Source organism: Lethenteron reissneri, unplaced genomic scaffold (assembly GCF_015708825.2).
Source record: "Lethenteron reissneri isolate LAM-NWPU_2019-01 unplaced genomic scaffold, ASM1570882v1 scaffold_1266, whole genome shotgun sequence".
Taxonomy (NCBI): domain Eukaryota; kingdom Metazoa; phylum Chordata; class Hyperoartia; order Petromyzontiformes; family Petromyzontidae; genus Lethenteron; species Lethenteron reissneri.
Window position 1 is genome coordinate 77,501 of NW_026890966.1, and position 20,631 is coordinate 98,131.

The 20,631-nt window shown below is 50.9% G+C and overlaps 3 protein-coding genes across 3 annotated transcripts in view; 2 read left to right on the top strand and 1 right to left on the bottom strand.

The window, feature by feature from the left end:
• The window catches only part of LOC133361861 (uncharacterized), a 6,996-nt gene extending 3,497 nt beyond the window's left edge, over positions 1–3,499 (bottom strand). The window contains exon 1 of the mRNA XM_061580851.1: positions 2,990–3,499. Within this exon, the coding sequence (XP_061436835.1) occupies positions 2,990–3,205 (216 nt within the window). The 5' untranslated portion in view covers positions 3,206–3,499. The remainder of the gene's footprint in view (positions 1–2,989) is intronic.
• Positions 3,500–9,610: 6,111 nt separating this feature from the next.
• On the top strand, positions 9,611–11,335 carry LOC133361865 (zinc finger protein 239-like). The gene is made up of 3 exons (XM_061580854.1): positions 9,611–9,651; positions 10,452–10,534; positions 10,827–11,335. Exons 1-3 carry the CDS (start codon positions 9,611–9,613, stop codon positions 11,333–11,335), a joined length of 633 nt encoding a protein of 210 aa, XP_061436838.1.
• A 1,266-nt stretch (positions 11,336–12,601) lies between these two features.
• On the top strand, positions 12,602–19,305 carry LOC133361866 (coxsackievirus and adenovirus receptor-like). Its single transcript, XM_061580855.1, has 6 exons — positions 12,602–12,660; positions 13,667–13,794; positions 16,146–16,341; positions 16,737–16,895; positions 17,870–18,012; positions 19,159–19,305. Exons 1-6 carry the CDS (start codon positions 12,642–12,644, stop codon positions 19,303–19,305), a joined length of 792 nt encoding a protein of 263 aa, XP_061436839.1. The 5' UTR covers positions 12,602–12,641.
• Positions 19,306–20,631: the final 1,326 nt, after the last annotated feature.

Sequence of the window (20,631 nt, forward strand, 5' to 3'; positions counted from 1 at the left end):
ACGGTGGATAGGAGATGTTAACTACCTCGCCTGGTACGCAGGAGGTCGTGGGTTCGATCCTGACCTTGACGCCTGCTGTATATTTGGAGTTTGCGTGTCTCTCTCATCATCATCACGGTGGATAGGAGATGTTAACTACCTCGCCTGGTACGCAGGAGGTCGTGGGTTCGATCCTGACCTTGACGCCTGCTGTATATTTGGAGTTTGCGTGTCTCTCTCATCATCATCACGGTGGATAGGAGATGTTAACTACCTCGCCTGGTACGCAGGAGGTCGTGGGTTCGATCCTGACCTTGACGCCTGCTGTATATTTGGAGTTTGCGTGTCTCTCTCATCATCATCACGGTGGATAGGAGATGTTAACTACCTCGCCTGGTACGCAGGAGGTCGTGGGTTCTATCCTGACCCTGACACCTGCTGCTGTATATTTGGAGTTTGCGTCTCTCTCTCATCATCATCACGGTGGCTAGGAGATGTTAACTACCTCGCCTGGTACGCAGGAGGTCGTGGGTTCGATCCTGACCTTGACGCCTGCTGTATATTTGGAGTTTGCGTGTCTCTCTCATCATCATCACGGTGGATAGATGTTAACTACCTCGCCTGGTACGCAGGAGGTCGTGGGTTCGATCCTGACCCTGACACCTGCTGCTGTATATTTGGAGTTTGCGTCTCTCTCTCATCATCATCACGGTGGATAGGAGATGCTAACTACCTCGCCTGGTACGCAGGAGGTCGTGGGTTCGATCCTGACCTTGACGCCTGCTGTATATTTGGAGTTTGCGTGTCTCTCTCATCATCATCACGGTGGATAGATGTTAACTACCTCGCCTGGTACGCAGGAGGTCGTGGGTTCGATCCTGACCCTGACACCTGCTGCTGTATATTTGGAGTTTGCGTCTCTCTCTCATCATCATCACGGTGGATAGGAGATGTTAACTACCTCGCCTGGTACGCAGGAGGTCGTGGGTTCGATCCTGACCTTGACGCCTGCTGTATATTTGGAGTTTACGTGTCTCTCCCTCTCATCATCATCACGGTGGCTAGGAGATGTTAACTACCTCGCCTGGTACGCAGGAGGTCGTAGGTTCTATCCAGACCCTGACGCCTGCTGCTGTATATTTGGAGTTTGTGTCTCTCTCTCTCATCATCACGGTGGCTAGGAGATGTTAACTACCTCGCTTGGTACGCAGGACGTCGTGGGTTCGATCCAGACCCTGACGCCTGCTGCTGTATATTTGGAGTTTGCGTGTCTCTCATCATCATCATCACGGTGGCTATGAGATGTTAACTACCTCGCCTAGTACGCAGGAGGTCGTGGGTTCGATCCTGACCCTGACGACTGCTGCTGTATATTTTGAGTTTGTGTGTCCCTCTCATCATCATCACGGTGGCTATGAGATGTTAACTACCTCGCCTGGTACGCAGGAGGTCGTGGGTTCGATCCTGACCTTGACGCCTGCTGCTGTATATTTGGAGTTTGCGTCTCTCTCTCTCATCATCATCACGGTGGCTAGGAGATGTTAACTACCTCACCTGGTACGCAGGAGATCGTGGGTTCGATCCAGACCCTGACACCTGCTGTATATTTGGAGTTTGCGTGTCTCTCTCATCATCATCACGGTGGCTAGGAGATGTTAACTACCTCGCCTGGTACGCAGGAGGTCGTGGGTTCTAACCTGACCCTGACGCCTGCTGCTGTATATTTGGAGTTTGCGTGTCTCTCTCTCTCTCATCATCATCACGGTGGCTAGGAGATGTTAACTACCTCGCCTGGTACGCAGGAGGTCGTGGGTTCTAACCTGACCCTGACGCCTGCTGCTGCTGTATATTTGGAGTTTGCGTGTCTCTCTCTCATCATCATCACGGTGGCTAGGAGATGTTAACTACCTCGCCTGGTACGCAGGAGGTCGTGGGTTCGATCCAGACCCTGACACCTGCTGCTGTATATTTGGAGTTTGCGTGTCTCTCTCTCATCATCATCATCACGGTGTCTATGAGATGTTGACTACCTCGCCTGGTGTACAGGAGGTCGTGGGTTCGATCCCGACCCTGACGACGCCTGCTGCTGCTGTATATTTGGAGTTTGCGTGTCGCTCTCTCATCATCATCATCACGGTGGCTAGGAGATGTTAACTACCTCGCCTGGTATACAGGAGGTCGTGGGTTTGATCCTGACCTTGACGCCTGCTGCTGTATATTTGGAGTTTGCGTCTCTCTCTCTCATCATCATCACGGTGGCTAGGAGATGTTAACTACCTCGCCTGGTACGCAGGAGGTCGTGGGTTCTATCCAGACCCTGACACCTGCTGCTCTATATTTGAACTTTGCACATCATTCTCTCTCTCCCCTGATGGCCGTGTGGATTTTTCTCCGGGCCCCGCCTGATGATCCCTCCACATGTGAAATGAAGGTGACCCGTGTTGAACAAGAGTCACTTGGCCAACGTGAATGTCCACACGGCGGCGAGAGCCCACTCCGGTGACGGGAAGAGAGTCGCTTCTGAAGAGACGCGGCTACGTCCGTCGCACCTCGCACGGGCCCCTTTGTACGGTAAGCAACGAGAAATCATTCCAGTTGAATTTTGATTTAAAGCTTTCGTGACTGCAGCAGGGATTCATCTTCTTGGTTCTTTCGGTAAAGTCACGTAGAAGGGAAATAATAAAATAATACAACTAAAACATTTTTACGTTTCGATTTAAAGCTTTCGTGACTGCAGGGATTCATCTTCTTGGTTCTTTCGGTAAAGTCACGTAGAAGGGAAGTAATAAAATAATAAAAATAAAACATTATAAAATACAATTCTCACGACGTTTCGGCCACAACGCAAGCAGCCGCCCTCAGGTGGTTTTAACCTGAGGACGGCTGCTTGCGTTGTGGCCGAAACGTCGTGAGAATTGTTTAATTTTAATTTTATTATTTCCCTTCTACGTGACTTTACCGAAAGAACCAAGAAGATATTCCAGTTGAACACGAGTCGAGAAACACTCACCTTGCGTACAAGCGTCGGGACGTTACCGGGGCCGTCACCGCTGCCGCCGTCACCGTCACTGTCACCGTATCCGTCACCGCCGGTGGCCACCACAGGGCAGGCGGAGGTCTCGGGCAGCGGCCCAGAGGCTTCGAGGCGCGTCTCCTGAGCCGGAGGCGGCGGCACCGCGTAGCGGAGAATTTGGAACATCCTGGGAGGGTCTGAGGCGTGCGACATCGCTGAGCGAGAAATGCGCAACTGTGAGGGGAGAGTGTTGTGAACGCTTTGCAATGGTCCACCCGGACTTTCTGATTTTAAAGATTATTGCTTCATAAGACTCAACACTGCACCATAGACTCAACACTGCACCATAGACTCAACACTGCACCATAGACTCAACACTGCACCATAGACTCAGCACTGCACCATAGACTCAGCACTGCACCATAGACTCAACACTCCACCATAGACTCAACACTGCACCATAGACTCAACACTGCACCATAGACTCAACACTGCCCATAGACTCAACACTGCACCATAGACTCAACACTGCCCATAGACTCACACTGCACCATAGACTCAACACGCACCATAGACTCAACACTGCACCATAGACTCAACACTGCCATAGACTCACCTGCACCATAGACTCAACACTGCACCATAGACTCAACACTGCACCATAGACTCAACACTGCCCATAGACTCAACACTGCACCATAGACTCAACACTGCACCATAGACTCAACACTGCACCATAGACTCAACACTGCCCATAGACTCAACACTGCCCATAGACTCAACACTGCACCATAGACTCAACACTGCCCATAGACTCAACACTGCACCATAGACTCAACACTGCCCATAGACTCAACACTGCACCATAGACTCAACACTGCACCATAGACTCAACACTGCCCATAGACTCAACACTGCCCATAGACTCAACACTGCACCATAGACTCAACACTGCACCATAGACTCAACACTGCACCATAGACTCAACACTGCACCATAGACTCACTGCACCATAGACTCAACACTGCACCATAGACTCAACACTGCACCATAGACTCAACACTGCACCATAGACTCAACACTGCACCATAGACTCAACACTGCACCATAGACTCAACACTGCACCATAGACTCAACACTGCACCATAGACTCAACACTGCACCATAGACTCACACTGCACCATAGACTCAACACTGCCCATAGACTCACACTGACTGCACCATAGACTCAACACTGCACCATAGACTCAACACTGCACCATAGACTCAACACTGCACCATAGACTCAACACTGCACCATAGACTCAACACTGCACCATAGACTCAACACTGCACCATAGACTCAACACTGCCCATAGACTCAACACTGCCCATAGACTCAACACTGCACCATAGACTCAACACTGCACCATAGACTCAACACTGCCCATAGACTCAAACACTGCACCATAGACTCAACACTGCCCATAGACTCAACACTGCACCAATAGACTCAAACACTGCACCATAGACTCAACACTGCACCATAGACTCAACACTGCACCATAGACTCAACACTGCACCATAGACTCAACACTGCACCATAGACTCAACATGCACCATAGACTCACACTGCACCATAGACTCAACACTGCACCATAGACTCAACACTGCCATAGACTCAACACTGCACCATAGACTCAACACTGCACCATAGACTCAACACTGCACCATAGACTCAACACTGCACCATAGACTCACACTGCACCATAGACTCAACACTGCACATAGACTCAACACTGCACCATAGACTCAACACTGCCCCATAGGACTCAACACTGCCACCATAGACTCAACACTGCACCATAGACTCAACACCTGCACCATAGACTCAACACTGCACCATAGACTCAACACTGCCCCATAGACTCAACACTGCACCATAGGACTCAACCTGCATAGACTCCACACTGCCCATAGACTCAAACACTGCACCATAGACTCAACACTGCACCATAGACTCAACACTGCCCCATAGACCTCAACACTGCCCCATAGACTCAACACTGCACCATAGACTCAACACTGCACCATAGACTCAACACTGCACCATAGGACTCAACACTGCACCATAGACTCAACACTGCCCATAGACTCAACACTGCACCATAGACTCAACACTGCCCATAGACTCCAACACTGCCCCATAGACTCAACACTGCCCATAGACTCAACCCTGCCCCATAGACTCAACACTGCACCATAGACTCAACACTGCACCATAGACTCAACACTGCACCATAGACTCAACACTGCACCATAGACTCAACACTGCACCATAGACTCAACACTGCACCATAGACTCAACACTGCCAGATCAACACTGCACCAATGACTCAACACTGCACCATAGACTCAACACTGCCCATAGACTCAACACTGCACCATAGACTCAACACTGCACCATAGACTCAACACTGCACCATAGACTCAACACTGCACCATAGACTCAACACTGCACCATAGACTCAACACTGCACCATAGACTCAACACTGCACCATAGACTCAACACTGCACCATAGACTCAACACTGCACCATAGACTCAACACTGCACCATAGACTCAACACTGCCCATAGACTCAACACTGCACCATAGACTCAACACTGCACCATAGACTCAACACTGCACCATAGACTCAACCACTGCACCATAGACTCAACACTGCACCATAGACTCAACACTGCACCATAGACTCAACACTGCACCATAGACTCAACACTGCCCATAGACTCAACACTGCACATAGACTCAACACTGCACCATAGACTCAACACTGCACCATAGACTCAACACTGCACCATAGACTCAACACTGCACCATAGACTCAACACTGCACCATAGACTCAACACTGCACCATAGACTCAACACTGCACCATAGACTCAACACTGCACCATAGACTCAACACTGCACCATAGACTCAACACTGCCCATAGACTCAACACTGCCCATAGACTCAACACTGCCCATAGACTCAACACTGCACCATAGACTCAACACTGCACCATAGACTCAACACTGCCCATAGACTCAACACTGCCCATAGACTCAGCACTGCACCATAGACTCAACACTGCACCATAGACTCAACACTGCACATAGACTCAACACTGCACCATAGACTCAACACTGCCCATAGACTCAACACTGCACCATAGACTCAACACTGCACCATAGACTCAACACTGCCCATAGACTCAACACTGCCCATAGACTCAACACTGCCATAGACAACACTGCACCATAGACTCAACACTGCACCATAGACTCAACACTGCACCATAGACTCAACACTGCACCATAGACTCAACACTGCACCATAGACTCAACACTGCACCATAGACTCAACACTGCCCATAGACTCAACACTGCCCATAGACTCAACACTGCACCATTGACTCAACACTGCACCATAGACTCAACACTGCACCATAGACTCAACACTGCACCATAGACTCAACACTGCACCATAGACTCAGCACTGCACCATAGACTCAGCACTGCACCATAGACTCAATACTGCACCATAGACTCAACACTGCACCATAGACTCAACACTGCACCATAGACTCAACACTGCACCATAGACTCAACACTGCACCATAGACTCAAACACTGCACCATAGACTCAACACTGCACCATAGACTCAACACTGCCCATAGACTCAACACTGCCCATAGACTCAACACTGCCACCATAGACTCAACACTGCACCATAGACTCAAACACTGCACCATAGACTCAACACTGCACCATAGACTCAACACTGCACCATAGACTCAACACTGCACCATAGACTCAACACTGCACCATAGACTCAACACTGCCCATAGACTCAACACTGCACCATAGACTCAACACTGCACCATAGACTCAAACACTGCACCATAGACTCAACACTTGCCCCATAGACTAAACACTGCACCATAGACTCACACTGCCCATAGACTCAACACTGCCACCATAGACTCACACCTGCACCATAGACTCAACACTGCACCATAGACTCAACACTGCACCATAGACTCACACTACTGCCCATAGACTCAACACTGCACCATAGACTCAACACTGCCCATAGACTCAACACTTTGCACCATAGACTCAACACTGCACCATAAACTCAACACTGCACCATAGACTCAACACTGCACCATAGACTCAACACTGCTCCATAGACTCAACACTGCCCCATAGACTCAACACTGCACCATAGACTCAACACTGCCCATAGACTCAACACTGCACCATAGACTCAACACTGCACATGCAAATCATTTATCATCAAAAAACCATGGCAACCGCATCAAAAATCCATGGCAACCGCATCAAAAATCCATGGCAACCGCCTTCACCCCCCCCCTCAAATGGGGGCGGGCGAGGGGGAGGAGCCGAAAAGATTTGGCGGGAAACAAACTCCGCGTCACGTGGGAGGGGAAACACCCAAACCTGTTTGTCTCCAAGGCGGGAGGCGATTTTGAGGAAATATGTTAAAGCACAAATTACCAAACTCAACAATAAAACTCCCGATTTATTGGTTCTCTCGGTAAAGTCGCGTAGAAAGGAAGTAATAAACTAATGAAAATTAAACAATATACAATAATTGTATTCTAAATATTTTATTATAATAATAAAGCAATTGTATTGTTTAATTTGTATTATTTCCCTTCTACGTGACTTTACCGACAGAACCAAGAAAATAAAACTCCCATATTGTTGATTTTTTCGGTAAAGTCACGTAGAAGGGAAATGATAAAATACAAATTTAACATAATACAATAATTTTACTATTATAATAAAATTATTTTATTGCTTTATTTTAATTATTTCCTTTCTACGTGGCTTTAAGAATATGAATCTCTGCAGTTTTATTGTTGAAGTACATTAAATACGGAAATATCAAAAGAATATTTTAATGAAAATTTCACCTCAAACGCGATGGCGGAATTTCGAATCCTTCCCGACTCCAGAATCGATGTGCGGCTTATCACCAAATCGATTCTCTCCAATCTGGGACTGCAATAACAAACGATTATAGAATCGATCATCGATTCCCAACGCCCCTTTCTTTTACAGCGGTTGAATCGAGTTGCGTTTTGTTCAAGAATCGAATCGATGACAACGCGGTCTGAGTGGCTAAGCCAATAGAAGCGCTCGCTGCTGGAAGGCGCCGTCCAATCAGAGGCGATGGTGGCTCTAGGTGCACGTAGCCTGGCACCAGCTGCACTGATTGTTTGAACCGGTCCCGGGCCTCCCCTAGGTCGCCTCAGCTGGTGTGGTGTGTGAACATCGCCACTGGGGAGACAAAGGCGGCCGGGTAGTAGAGCTAGTAAGATCACGTGAGGAGTTTATACGTCAAGGACGTTATTATATTATATATTTATTTTTTAAAAATTAAGTAATTTTAATGCTTTGTAAATAAAAACAACAATTTGCTAAACCTTGGTCACAATATCTGGACTTGCCTTCATGTAAATCAACGCATAGATTTCTGTTGATATGATTGTGGTTGTACTTTATTAATCCGTAATCTCAAACATTACATACAATAAAGCAAGAAATGGTTAAAAAAAAAGTTAAAACAGAGCAATGTAATACAATACACTATTAGACTTTATTGTAAAAAAATATAATTATAAAAAGTCCATCCCATGTGTTGGTGAATTTGTAAATGTTTTAGGCAGGAAATGGCAGGAAATTAGTTTTCAAATTTAGATATTTTTTCTGGGGAGGGGACCCCAGACACCTGGAAAATCTGCCCCCCCCCCCCAATGTTGTCTCCACGGCTACAGCCTTGCACTACACTATACACTACACTATACACTACTACACTATACACTACTACACTATACACTACACTATACACTACACTATACACTACTACACTATACACTACTACACTATACACTACTACACTATACACTACACTATACACTACACTATACACTACTACACTATACACTACACTATACACTACTACACTATACACTACACTATACACTACACTATACACTACTACACTATACACTACACTATACACTACACTATACACTACACTATACACTACACTATACACTAATATACACTACACTATACACTACTACACACTACACTATACACTACACTATACACTACTACACTATACACTACACACTACTACACTATACACTACACTATACACTACTACACACTACACTATACACTACTACACTATACACTACACTACACACTACACTATACACTACACTATACACTACTACACTATACACTACTATACACTACACTATACACTACTATACACTACACTATACACTACTACACACTACACGATACCTTACCTATGAAAGTCATCTTTCGTCTGTGTGTCTGTCTGCCTGTTTGCGCGGGTACCTTGTGACGTGTTTCACTTACAAACTGTGGGGTTTTACGCATCGAAAAAGTACACAGATACCACACCGTATGCCCCGCGACGGAAAAGCGCTATTCGTATTTCACATCTGTCAAGTTTAAAGTGGTTAAATTAACAATGTATTCCCTTTCATTAGCACAGGGTGGTGCCAGGCCACGCATCTGCGCATGCGCGAGAAAGTCGCCTCCGCTGAGGTGAATTCTTCAGTGTGATGTCCTCTTCTCCCCAATGTGTGCAGCACTTACTACTATAGGGTCGGTAGCAGAGGTTGCAACCGGGTACCCGATACCCGTACCCTACCCGATACCCGGCTACCCGTACGGGTACGGGTACCCGTTTGCGACCCTGGTGCGGCCGGGTACGGGTAGACCGTGAGTCATTGGTGAGTAACTGTTTGTCACTCATTTCCCAACGTCTTGTCTCTTCTCACAATTCAAGTTCCTAGAATCAACCCACTGGCGCCTGCAACATGGCTTCATCCCAGAGGTCGCAATCAGGTACCCGATACCCGTACCCTACCCGTACCCGGCCGGGTACGGGTACGGGTACCCGTTTGCGACCTTGGTGCGACCGGGTACGGGTAAGGAATCAAAACCCGTTTGTGACCTCTGGTCGGTAGATACTACTATTATAGTCCTTGGATGAAATTATTGTAGAGCGGGTGGGGGGATGGTGGTGGGGGGGGTAGTTGCCCAGCCACAGCCTGGCTAGGGGCTCTGCACGGGACTAAGCCTCACCACTACACGCTGTGAAGTTAGTACTATTATAGAGTTTGGATAGCTACTACTACAGCCGGTGGATAAACTATACACTACACTATACACTCCACAGTAGTGCCGTACTGCGTAATGAATTGGCACGGTCTGTTCCTGTTGTACTAAACCTAACTAAATGGCTGTGTCGGGTGGTGGCGGGTTTAACGACGGTGCAACATTTATATATTTATTATTTATCTATTTGGTTGTCTACGTTCATTGTCGTTGTTTTTCTTTGCATTCCCCCCGCCAGATTCGTCAATCAAGAAATGGACGATAATGCAGCGCTTGGGAAGCGGCCAGACTCTACGGAGAGCCTGCAAGACATCGATGCTGGTGAGCACGGTGGCACCACGGTGGATAGCAGACGTTGACTACCTCGCCTGGTCTACAGGAGGTCGTGGGTTCGATCTCTCTCTCATCATCATCACGGTGGCTATGAGACGTTGACTACCTCGCCTGGGATACAGGAGGTCGTGGGTTCGATCTCTCATCATCATCACGGTGGCTATGAGACGTTGACTACCTCGCCTGGTATACAGGAGGTCCTGGGTTCGATCCCGACCCTGACGCCTGTTGTACAATGCTCCCACCACACCGTCCTCCCCGCCCGTCCGTACCTTTGCAGGAGACAAGAAGACAGCAAGCGCCGCCGGTGACAGGCGGCACGCGTGCGGGCAGTGCGGCTTTCCCCACTTCGAGACGCACACGGGCGAGAAGCAGTACGTGTACGCCGAGTGCGGCAAGGGCTTTGCGCACGACTTCAACTTGAACCTGCGAGTGAGGTCGCATACGGACGAAAGGTCGTACGTTTGCGAGGAGTACGGGAAGGGTTCCGCGCAGGCCTGCAACTTGAACCTGCGAGTGAGGTCGCACACGGACGAGAGGCCGTACGTTTGCGAGGAGTGCGGGAAGAGTTTTCCCGGCTGCTCCGACATGAAGAGGCACGCCAGGACGCACGCGGGCGAGAGAACGTACGTGTGCGACGAGTGCGGGCAGGGGTTCACGCAGGTGGACAGCTTGCACGTGCACGCAAGGAAGCACACGGGGGAGAGGCCGTACGTGTGCGCAGTGTGCGGCAAGGGGTTTGCTTTGCGTCGCCACCTTCAGCGGCACTCGGTGACTCACGGGGAGTGAGTCTAGCTAGGGAGGGGGTCTAACCGAATACGTTTGGTGGTGCACACTGGGAGGCACGCACGCGGCCGTGAGAGGCTGTGAGCTCGGGGGGGCGTCGGGAATTATTTCAAGAAACAAATCTACACTACTATACACTATACACTACACTACTATACACTATACACTACACTACTATACACTATACACTACACTACTATACACTATACACTACACTACTATACACTATACACTACACTACTATACACTACACCACTATACACCACTATACACTACACTATACACTACACCACTATACACTACACTATATACTATTACACTATACACTACACTATACACTACTATACACTATACTAATAATTAATTGGTGCGTTGTTTACGTGACAAACCTTACTGGCTGTGTCGGGTGGTGGAGGGTTACGACACAACATTGATACTTATGTGATCGAACCCAAAATACTGTAAGATGATTAATGAACACGCTGTCCCGACATTCACTGCAATCAATCCCAGCCTCGCACGTCTGCACGACGATCTTTAGAGAACACACCTTGTTGAAATCTTGCCCTAAAAGTCGTGGTTTTCGGTATCCATGCCAAACGCCCGTTTATTCAACTCTATGTAGACGACATAAAATGCACCAAGGTGCCGTTTATTCCCTCTATTTTATTTCACCTTTATACTAGTAAATGCATTCGAGTTTCCCCATCTAAGGTCAATTAATCTCAGACGTGATCGTTTGGAAATGAAAGACTACGAGTCTTTAAATCTCACAGCGTTTCTTGTCAAAACAAACACTTTTAATTAACGTTACACTAGAATACAGTAATTTTTTCTTTAACTCCTCTATACCCGGTCGATATCCCTGTACCGGTACTGAGTATTATTCCTACCAGCCCACCCCGCAGGCTCCTGTTATGTTGATAATATCATAATTTTATGTAGATATCCACATTTACTTAATATTTTTCTTCTGCAGTTTTTATTGAAAATGCAATATTTGATATCTCAAAAACCTGATGTGATGGACAAAAACTGATGCCAGATTTGGAATCGGCACCCCAAAATTACCTTACAACCGTTGTTAATACCTAATGCCAGAACAACAAGTGTGTTGACCAGTGTTATTGTGTGTGTGTTACATGTATATTGCAACAGCGTGGTTTGCGTGGGGGGTGAATCCACCGGAACTCCGCCCCTCGCCGCGTGACGTCATGGCGCGAGATGAAGAAACGAAGAGACAGAAATGGCGGACGTGTTGTTGTCTCGCTCTGCGCTGCTGCTGCTGCTGTTGCTGCTGCTGCAGGCGATGGCGATCGCGATGGGCAGTGAGTCGGCGGTTGTCTGCTGGGACGTGCCATCTTATTCGCGAGGCTACTTTGTTTTTGTGTGTGTTTGTGATAAGTTGCCAAGTGCACCTAGCCTGGCACGAGCGCTGTTGGTAACGGGGAGCGGTGGCGCACTGGTTAGCGACTGGGGGGGGGAGACAAAGGCGGCCGGGCGTGGTGCTGCTGCTGCTGACTCGCTAACAGCACTTGCCCCAACAGTCTGTGGAACGCTACACGGGGATCTTTGTGGGTCTATGGGTCTCTGTGTGAGTCTATGGGTCTCTGTGTGAGTCTATGGGTCTCTGTGTGAGTCTATGGGTCTCTGTGTGAGTCTATGGGTCTCTGTGTGAGTCTATGCCTCTCTGAGTGAGTTTATGGGTCTCTGTGTGAGTCTATGGGTCTCTGTATGAGTCTATGGGTCTCTGTGTGAGTCTAGGGGTCTCTGTGTGAGTCTGTGGGTCACTGTGTGAGTCTATGCCTCTCTGAGTGAGTTTATGGGTCTCTGTATGAGTCTAGGGGTCTCTGTGTGAGTCTGTGGGTCACTGTGTGAGTCTATGCCTCTCTGAGTGAGTTTATGGGTCTCTGTATGAGTCTAGGGGTCTCTGTGTGAGTCTGTGGGTCACTGTGTGAGTCTATGCCTCTCTGAGTGAGTTTATGGGTCTCTGTATGAGTCTAGGGGTCTCTGTGTGAGTCTGTGGGTCACTGTGTGAGTCTATGCCTCTCTGAGTGAGTTTATGGGTCTCTGTGTGAGTCTAGGGGTCTCTGTGTGAGTCTGTGGGTCACTGTGTGAGTCTATGCCTCTCTGAGTGAGTTTATGGGTCTCTGTGTGAGTCTAGGGGTCTCTGTGTGAGTCTGTGGGTCACTGTGTGAGTCTATGCCTCTCTGAGTAAGCCTGTGTGGGTAAATCTACGTGTTTGGGGCACTAACAGAGAAACACAAATACAATTACGTGACTCTTGAAGACATTACTTCACAACCGTGTCACCCCCCCCCCCCCTCTTGGCAGCCATCTCGTGGGTAGAGAAAGCGGAGGGGGAGACGGTGGTGCTGGGCTGCACCTGGAAGGTCGATCCGACGGCCACTGAGCAGCTGGACGTGGAGTGGTTCCTGCAGACGCCCACTACCAACATCTACGTGAGGAAGAGAGATACAGAGAGCCCGTCGCACACGCAGAGACGCCTGTAGGCTCCCACGCATTAATACTGAGCCCTAAGGATCGTATAGGAGCCTCAGTCTGGCTCCCTGAGGCTCAGTCATTAACACCGAACCCTATGGGAGTCTTAGTCTGGCTCTGTAAGTCTCAGTGATTAACACTGAACCCTATAGGAGCCTCAGTCTGGCTCCCTGAGGCTCCCTCATTAACACTGAGCTATAGGAGCCTCAGTCTACTATACACTACACTATACACTACACTATACACTACACTACACACGACACTACTATACACTACACTATACACTACACTACACTTTACACTACACTATACACTACACTATACACTACACTACACACTACACTTTACACTACACTATACACTACACTATACACTACACTATACACTACACTATATACTACAAGTCCACAGGCCAGAGGTCGCTAACGGGTTTTGATTCCTTACCCGTACCCGGCCGCACCAGGGTCGCAAATGGGTACCCGTACCCGTACCTGGCCTGGTACGGGTACCCGTTCCCTACCCGTACCCTACCCGAAATGAGTGACACACGGTTACTCACCAGTGACTCACGGCCTACCCGTACCCGGCCGCATCAGGGTCGCAAACGGGTACCCGGCTACCCGTACCTGGCTGGGTACGGGTAGCCGGGTATCGGGTAGGGTACGGGTATCGGGTACCCGGTTGCGACCTCTGCCACAGGCTCCTACGCAGCCACCCGTAGGTTCATACGTAGCCTCCAGCAGACTCCAACACAGACACCTGTAGGATCCTACGCAGAAGTCGCCCGCAGTCTCGTACAGAATCTGTATCTGCACTGCAGGAGGAATCCGATCAGCTGTAAAGCTCTTTGTCCACAGATGTCCAGTAGAGGCACGGGGGGGGGGGGGGGGTCAGAACGTTCCAACAACAAACGGCTACAAGAACACGATAGGAGTGCAAAGTATAGGAAAACAAATGTCACTTAAACAGTCTAAAAATCAATAGAAGTGTTAACCTGGTAAAGCCCACTCAGCTCTGAGCTTCTTTATTCAGAAGCGACCTGGGCACACACGATTGCCCATCAAGGTGGCTTATCATCATCATCACGTGCACAGACGGCCTGGCCTGGCACAACACACCCTGGCAATGTGTCACCGCCGCTCAGTGACGAATGCTGGCTGCTGCTGCTGTGGTGTCGGTGTGTGTAGTGCTGCGTGCATTTGTCAGTAATCTCAGTCGATCAACCCTCTGCAGAGGTCGCAAACGGATTTTGATTCCTTACCCGTACCCGGCCGCACCAGGGTGGCAATCGGCTACCCGTACGCTACCCGATACCCGGCTACCTGTACCCGGCCGGGTATCGGGTAGGGTACGGGTATTGGGTACCCGATTGCGACCTCTGGGATGAAGCCATGTTGCAGGCGCGGGTGGGTTGATTCTAGGAACTTGAATTGTGAGAAGAGACAAGACGTTGGGAAATGAGCGACAAACGGTGACTCACCAGTGACTCACGGCCTACCCGTACCCGGTTGCACCAGGGTCACAAACGGGTACCCATTGCCATACCCGGCCGGGTAGCCGGGTACGAGTATCGGGTACCTGGTTGCGACCTCTGACCCTCTGGCTCTGCCCCGTGACCTGCCAGTGGACAACACCACTGACGATAATAACGAACCGCTGCTGGCCCACGCCTAGGTTCTCTCGGCCTGAAACGAGTACCCGCTGCGGTTGCCTAGCGAACGTCGTCGCTGGGGGTGCCGGGCACCACCCCACCACCCACGTGACGTTGCCTTCATAGGCGTCGTGGGAAGCAGGAGCGTCGATAGCGCTCCGTCGCGCTACGAACCTGGAGACCCGAGTTCGATTCCCACTCGTGGCCCAACACCGAACGTGGTCCCTGGGCCTTCCCTAGGTCAACTCGGCCTAAAATGCGGTTGCGTAGCGAACGTCTCCACCGTAGCCGGCCTCCACTGCAGCGAGCGCTCTGCCCGGCAGTGCGCTGTTTAGCTGGCGGTGGCGGCGGTGGTGGTGGTGGCGGTTGTGGTGGTGGTGGCGGTGGTGGTGGCGGTGGTGGTGGCGGTGGTGGTGGCGGTGGTGGTGGCGGTGGTGGTGGCGGTGGTGGTGGTGGTGGCGGTGGTGGCGGCGGCGGCGGTGGCGGTGGTGGCGGCGGTGGCGGCGGTGGTGGTGGTGGTGGCGGTGGTGGCGGTGGTGGCGGCGGTGGTGGCGGTGGTGGTGGTGGTGGCGGTGGTGGCGGTGGTGGTGGCGGCGGTGGTGGCGGTGGTGGTGGTGGCGGTGGTGGCGGCGGATACCTTTTTGTCCCCCCTATCCTCAGTTGGCCACGTTCGTCGGGGACGAGGAGCACGTCTACCCGGACTTCGCGTCCCGCGTGCGCTTCGTGCGCAACGTGACGCAGCGGGACGCGTCGCTGCAGATCGCCGCGCTGCAGGGGAACGACGGGGGAGTCTACACGTGCAGAGTGAAGTTTGGCGCTTTCATCCAGCAGGTGCCCATCAGGCTCGTCGTGCTGGGTAACGAACGCACGCACGCGCGCGCATGTACACACACGTACACGCACGTACACGCACACATGTAGACACACGTACACGCACGCACGTACACGCACATACACGCACGCACGTACACGCACGCATCTAGACACACGTACACGCAGCCCCAGTAGCTTCCCGTCACGTGGCCAACCGCGCCAAACCAAGCGCAACAGAGAACACTTGAAGCTGTTGTGAGCCCTTGCCAGAGGTCGCAATCGGGTACCCGATACCCGTACCCTACCCGGCCGGGTACGGGTAGCCGGGTATCGGGTAGGGTACGGGTAGCCGTTTGCGACCCTGGTGCGGCCGGGTACGGGTAAGGAATCAAAACCCGTTTGCGACCTCTGCCCCTTGCTCCCTCCCCACTCTCCCAGCTGGTGCAGTGAAGGCGAGCCAGCCCAGCTGCGTGGTGAACGGTTCGGTGCTGCAGGGCAAGGAGCTGTCTCTGCGGTGCCTGTCCACAGAAGGGACGTCGCCCATCAGCTACGAGTGGAAGAAGGCTGGCGGAGAGGAACCATTACCCTCCGTGCTGGGTGGGTGCCACCTCTACCAGTGCGAGCAATGTGACGACGACGATGTGATGTGTGGTGTGTGTGTGGTGTGTGTGATGTGGTGTGTGTGGTGTGTGTGGGTGTGTGTGTGGTGTGTGTGTGGTGTGTGTGTGGTGTGTGTGTGGTGTGTGTGCGGTGTGTGTGTGGTGTGTGTGGGTGTGATGCGTGGTGTGTGTGTGGTGTGTGTGTGGTCTGTGTATGTGTGGTGTGTGTGTGGTGTGTGTGGGTGTGATGCGTGGTGTGTGTGTGGTGTGTGTGTGGTCTGTGTGTGTGTGGTGTGTGTGTGGTGTGTGTGTGGTGTGTGTGTGGTGTGTGTGTGGTCTGTGTGCGGTGTGTGTGTGGTGTGTGTGGGTGTGATGCGTGGTGTGTGTGGTGTGTGTGTGGTCTGTGTGTGTGGTGTGTGTGTGGTGTGTGTGGGTGTGATGCGTGGTGTGTGGGTGGTGTGTGTGTGGTCTGTGTGTGTGTGGTGTGTGTGTGTGTGGTGTGTGTGTGGTGTGTGTGTGGTGTGATACGTGGTGTGTGTGTGGTGTGTGTGTGGTGTAATACGTGGTGTGATACGTGGTGTGATACGTGGTGTGTGTGGTGTGATGCGTGGTGTGATACGTGGTGTGTGTGTGGTGTGTGTGTGGTCTGTGTGTGGTGTGTGTGTGGTGTGTGTGTGTGGTGTGTGTGTGGTGTGTGTGATGTGTGTGTGGTGTGTGTGGTGTGTGTGTGGTCTGTGTGTGGTGTGTGTGGTGTGATACGTGGTGTGTGTGTGGTGTGTGTGGTGTGATACGTGGTGTGTGTGTGGTGTGTGTGTGTGTGGTGGTGTGTGTGTGGTGTGATACGTGGTGTGTGTGTGGTGTGTGTGTGGTGTGATGCGTGGTGTGTGTGTGGTGTGTGTGTGGTGTGATGCGTGGTGTGTGCGTAGTGCAGTGACGCTGGCGTGCGTGTGATACGTGGTGTGCCGCGTGCAGCAAGCCGTAACGCCAGGCGCCGTGACGGGCGCCGTGACGGGCGCCGTGCCGGGCGTGTCTCTCGTCGTCACCGTAATCGGCTTCTTCGTCTGGTGCCGGCTGCGCAAGCCGGTGTGCAACCGAGACTATCGCAACGACAGCTGGTGAGGTCCCACCCGCTCCCTCGCCCACTCGCCCGGCCGCCCGCTCATCTGCTCATTCGCCCACTGACCCACTGACCCACTCACCCACTCACCCACTGACCCACTCACCCACTGACCCACTCACCCACTGAGCCACTCACCCACTGAGCCACTCACCCACTCACCCACTGACCCACTCACCCACTGACCCACTCACCCACTCACCCACTGACCCACTGACCCACTCACCCACTGACCCACTCACCCACTGACCCACTCACCCACTCACCCACTGACCCACTCACCCACTGACCCACTCACCCACTCACCCACTGACCCACTGACCCACTCACCCACTGACCCACTGACCCACTGACCCACTGACCCACTCACCCACTCACCCACTGACCCACTCACCCACTCACCCACTGACCCACTCACCCACTGACCCACTGACCCACTCACCCACTGACCCACTGACCCACTCACCCACTCAGCCACTGGCCCACTCACCCACTCACCCACTCAGCCACTGGCCCACTCACCCATTGAGCCGCTCGCCCACTCACCCACTGACCCACTCACCCACAGGCCCGCTCGCCCACTGACCCACTGGCACAGCACCCGCGTTGTTGCGAATCGGACAGTGACAGCCTCTGTGTGTGCGAGCGTGAACTCGTGACCCCGTGACCTTACTGGACCTCTGTGAAAGAGAGCTTCATAGCTCATCGGATTCCTTTCCTCCTCCAGCCTGAATACAGACTCTTGATTCTGAGCATACGTGACTTTTAACAGATGGACGTTTATCTGATTCCCTCCCTCCCTCCCGTGCCTCCCTCACCACCCTCCCCTCCCTCACCTCCCTCCCTCACCTCCCTCGCCTCCCTCCCTCGCCTCCCTCCCTCACCTCCCTCGCCTCCCTCCCTCACCTCCCTCGCCTCCCTCGCCTCCCTCCCTCACCTCCCTCACCTCCCTCCCCTGCCTCCCTCACCTCCCTCACCTCCCTCCCTCACCTCCCTCGCCTCCCTCCCTCGCCTCCCTCCCTCACCTCCCTCGCCTCCCTCCCTCACCTCCCTCGCCTCCCTCGCCTCCCTCGCCTCCCTTCCTCGCCTCCCTCACCTCCCTCCCCTGCCTCCCTCACCTCCCTCCCTCTCTCGCCTCCCGTAGCAGGATGGACGACTGCCCCCCCGTGTCGATGAGCCGCCCGCAACCCACGTCCGCGGCCCACGACCCGCCCAGCACGGTCGACACGCTCCAGAAAATGGCACCACGTTCCGTGCTGTAGTAGACTTGTTCAGCCTCCTGACGGTGTAGCTTCCACGCTATAACAGGCGCGTTATGACGTTGCAGGTTCCACGCTATAACAGGCGCGTTATGACGGTGCAGCTTCCACGCTGTAACGGGCGCGTTATGACGTTGTAGCTTCCACGCTATAACAGGCGCGTTATGACGTTGTAGCTTCCACGCTATAACAGGCGCGTTATGACGGTGCAGGTTCCACGCTGTAACGGGCGCGTTATGACGGTGCAGCTCCCATGCTGTAACGGGCAGGTCACCGGCCTTGCCTCGGAATGACGCCATCGCCTTGGCCAACAAGGTTTGTTTTCTTTTCATATTAGAGTGTTGTGTTTTTTCTTATTGGTTCTTTCGGTAAAGTCGCGTAGAAGGGAAGTAATAAAAGAATAAAAGTTCATCTTTTTTTATTTTATTATTCCCCTTCTGCGTGACTTTACCGAATCAAGAAGATGAATAAGAATAAAACATTTTTGAAAGGAAATAATAAAACATTTTTATTATTTCCCTTCTACGCGACTTTACCGAACCAAGAAGATGAATCCCTGCAGTCACGAAAGCTTTAAATCGAAATGTTATGTTTTTTCTTCTTGGTTCTTTCGGTAAAGTCACGTAGAAGGGAAGTAATAAAATAATAAAAATAATAGAACATAAAATAATTATCACGACATTTCGGCCACAACGCAAGCAGCCGTCCTCAGGTGAAGACCAGGTCTGTCGAGGCGACATTCAGACTCTGTCTTTCCGACAGACCTGGTCTTCACCTGAGGACGGCTGCTTGCGTTGTGGCCGAAACGTCGTGAGAATTATTTTATTATTTTTATTTTTAATATTTTATTATTTCCCTTCTACGTGACTTTACCGAAAGAACCAAGAAGATGAATCCCTGCAGTCACGAAAGCTTTAAATCGAAAAGGTTTCCAAATCTGGCATCAGTTTTTGTCTATCACATCAGGTTTTTGAGATGTCAAATATTTGCATTTTCAATAAAAACTGTGGAAGAAAAATATTAAATAAATGTGGATATCTACATAAAATGATATTATAAACACACTATCCTAAAAACAAAGCACCGTATTTTAATACTAAAGCAGTCACTGACTCGCAACAATAAGTGACAGAGTTAACTTCGGGTAAAATCAATGAAAATGGGGTATGCCGATAGCATAATAAGTATAACCCGTAAAAACAACGTTTATCACTATAAATCCTTTATATGCGTGGCGGCTCGAGTCCTCTCGTCCTCTGGCTTGAGATGGCTGCCACCTATGGGTCAGATGATTGTCTGCAGTATTAAACAATTGGTAATTAAATATAATATTTTTGTCCTATAAAGTGTAAAATTTA

What these genes read in the sequence shown, in the direction of transcription:
- LOC133361865 (XM_061580854.1), top strand. Translation starts at nt 9,611, where the DNA reads ATGCGCGAGAAAGTCGCCTCCGCTGAGGTGAATTCTTCAGT. An exon ending in GCTGAGGTGAATTCTTCAGT is followed by an intron (nt 9,652 to 10,451) that starts GTGATGTCCTCT and finishes TCCCCCCGCCAG; the next exon opens with ATTCGTCAATCAAGAAATGG. An exon ending in CCTGCAAGACATCGATGCTG is followed by an intron (nt 10,535 to 10,826) that starts GTGAGCACGGTG and finishes GTACCTTTGCAG; the next exon opens with GAGACAAGAAGACAGCAAGC.
- LOC133361866 (XM_061580855.1), top strand. An exon ending in CGCCCACTACCAACATCTAC is followed by an intron (nt 13,795 to 16,145) that starts GTGAGGAAGAGA and finishes CCCTATCCTCAG; the next exon opens with TTGGCCACGTTCGTCGGGGA. An exon ending in CATCAGGCTCGTCGTGCTGG is followed by an intron (nt 16,342 to 16,736) that starts GTAACGAACGCA and finishes CCACTCTCCCAG; the next exon opens with CTGGTGCAGTGAAGGCGAGC.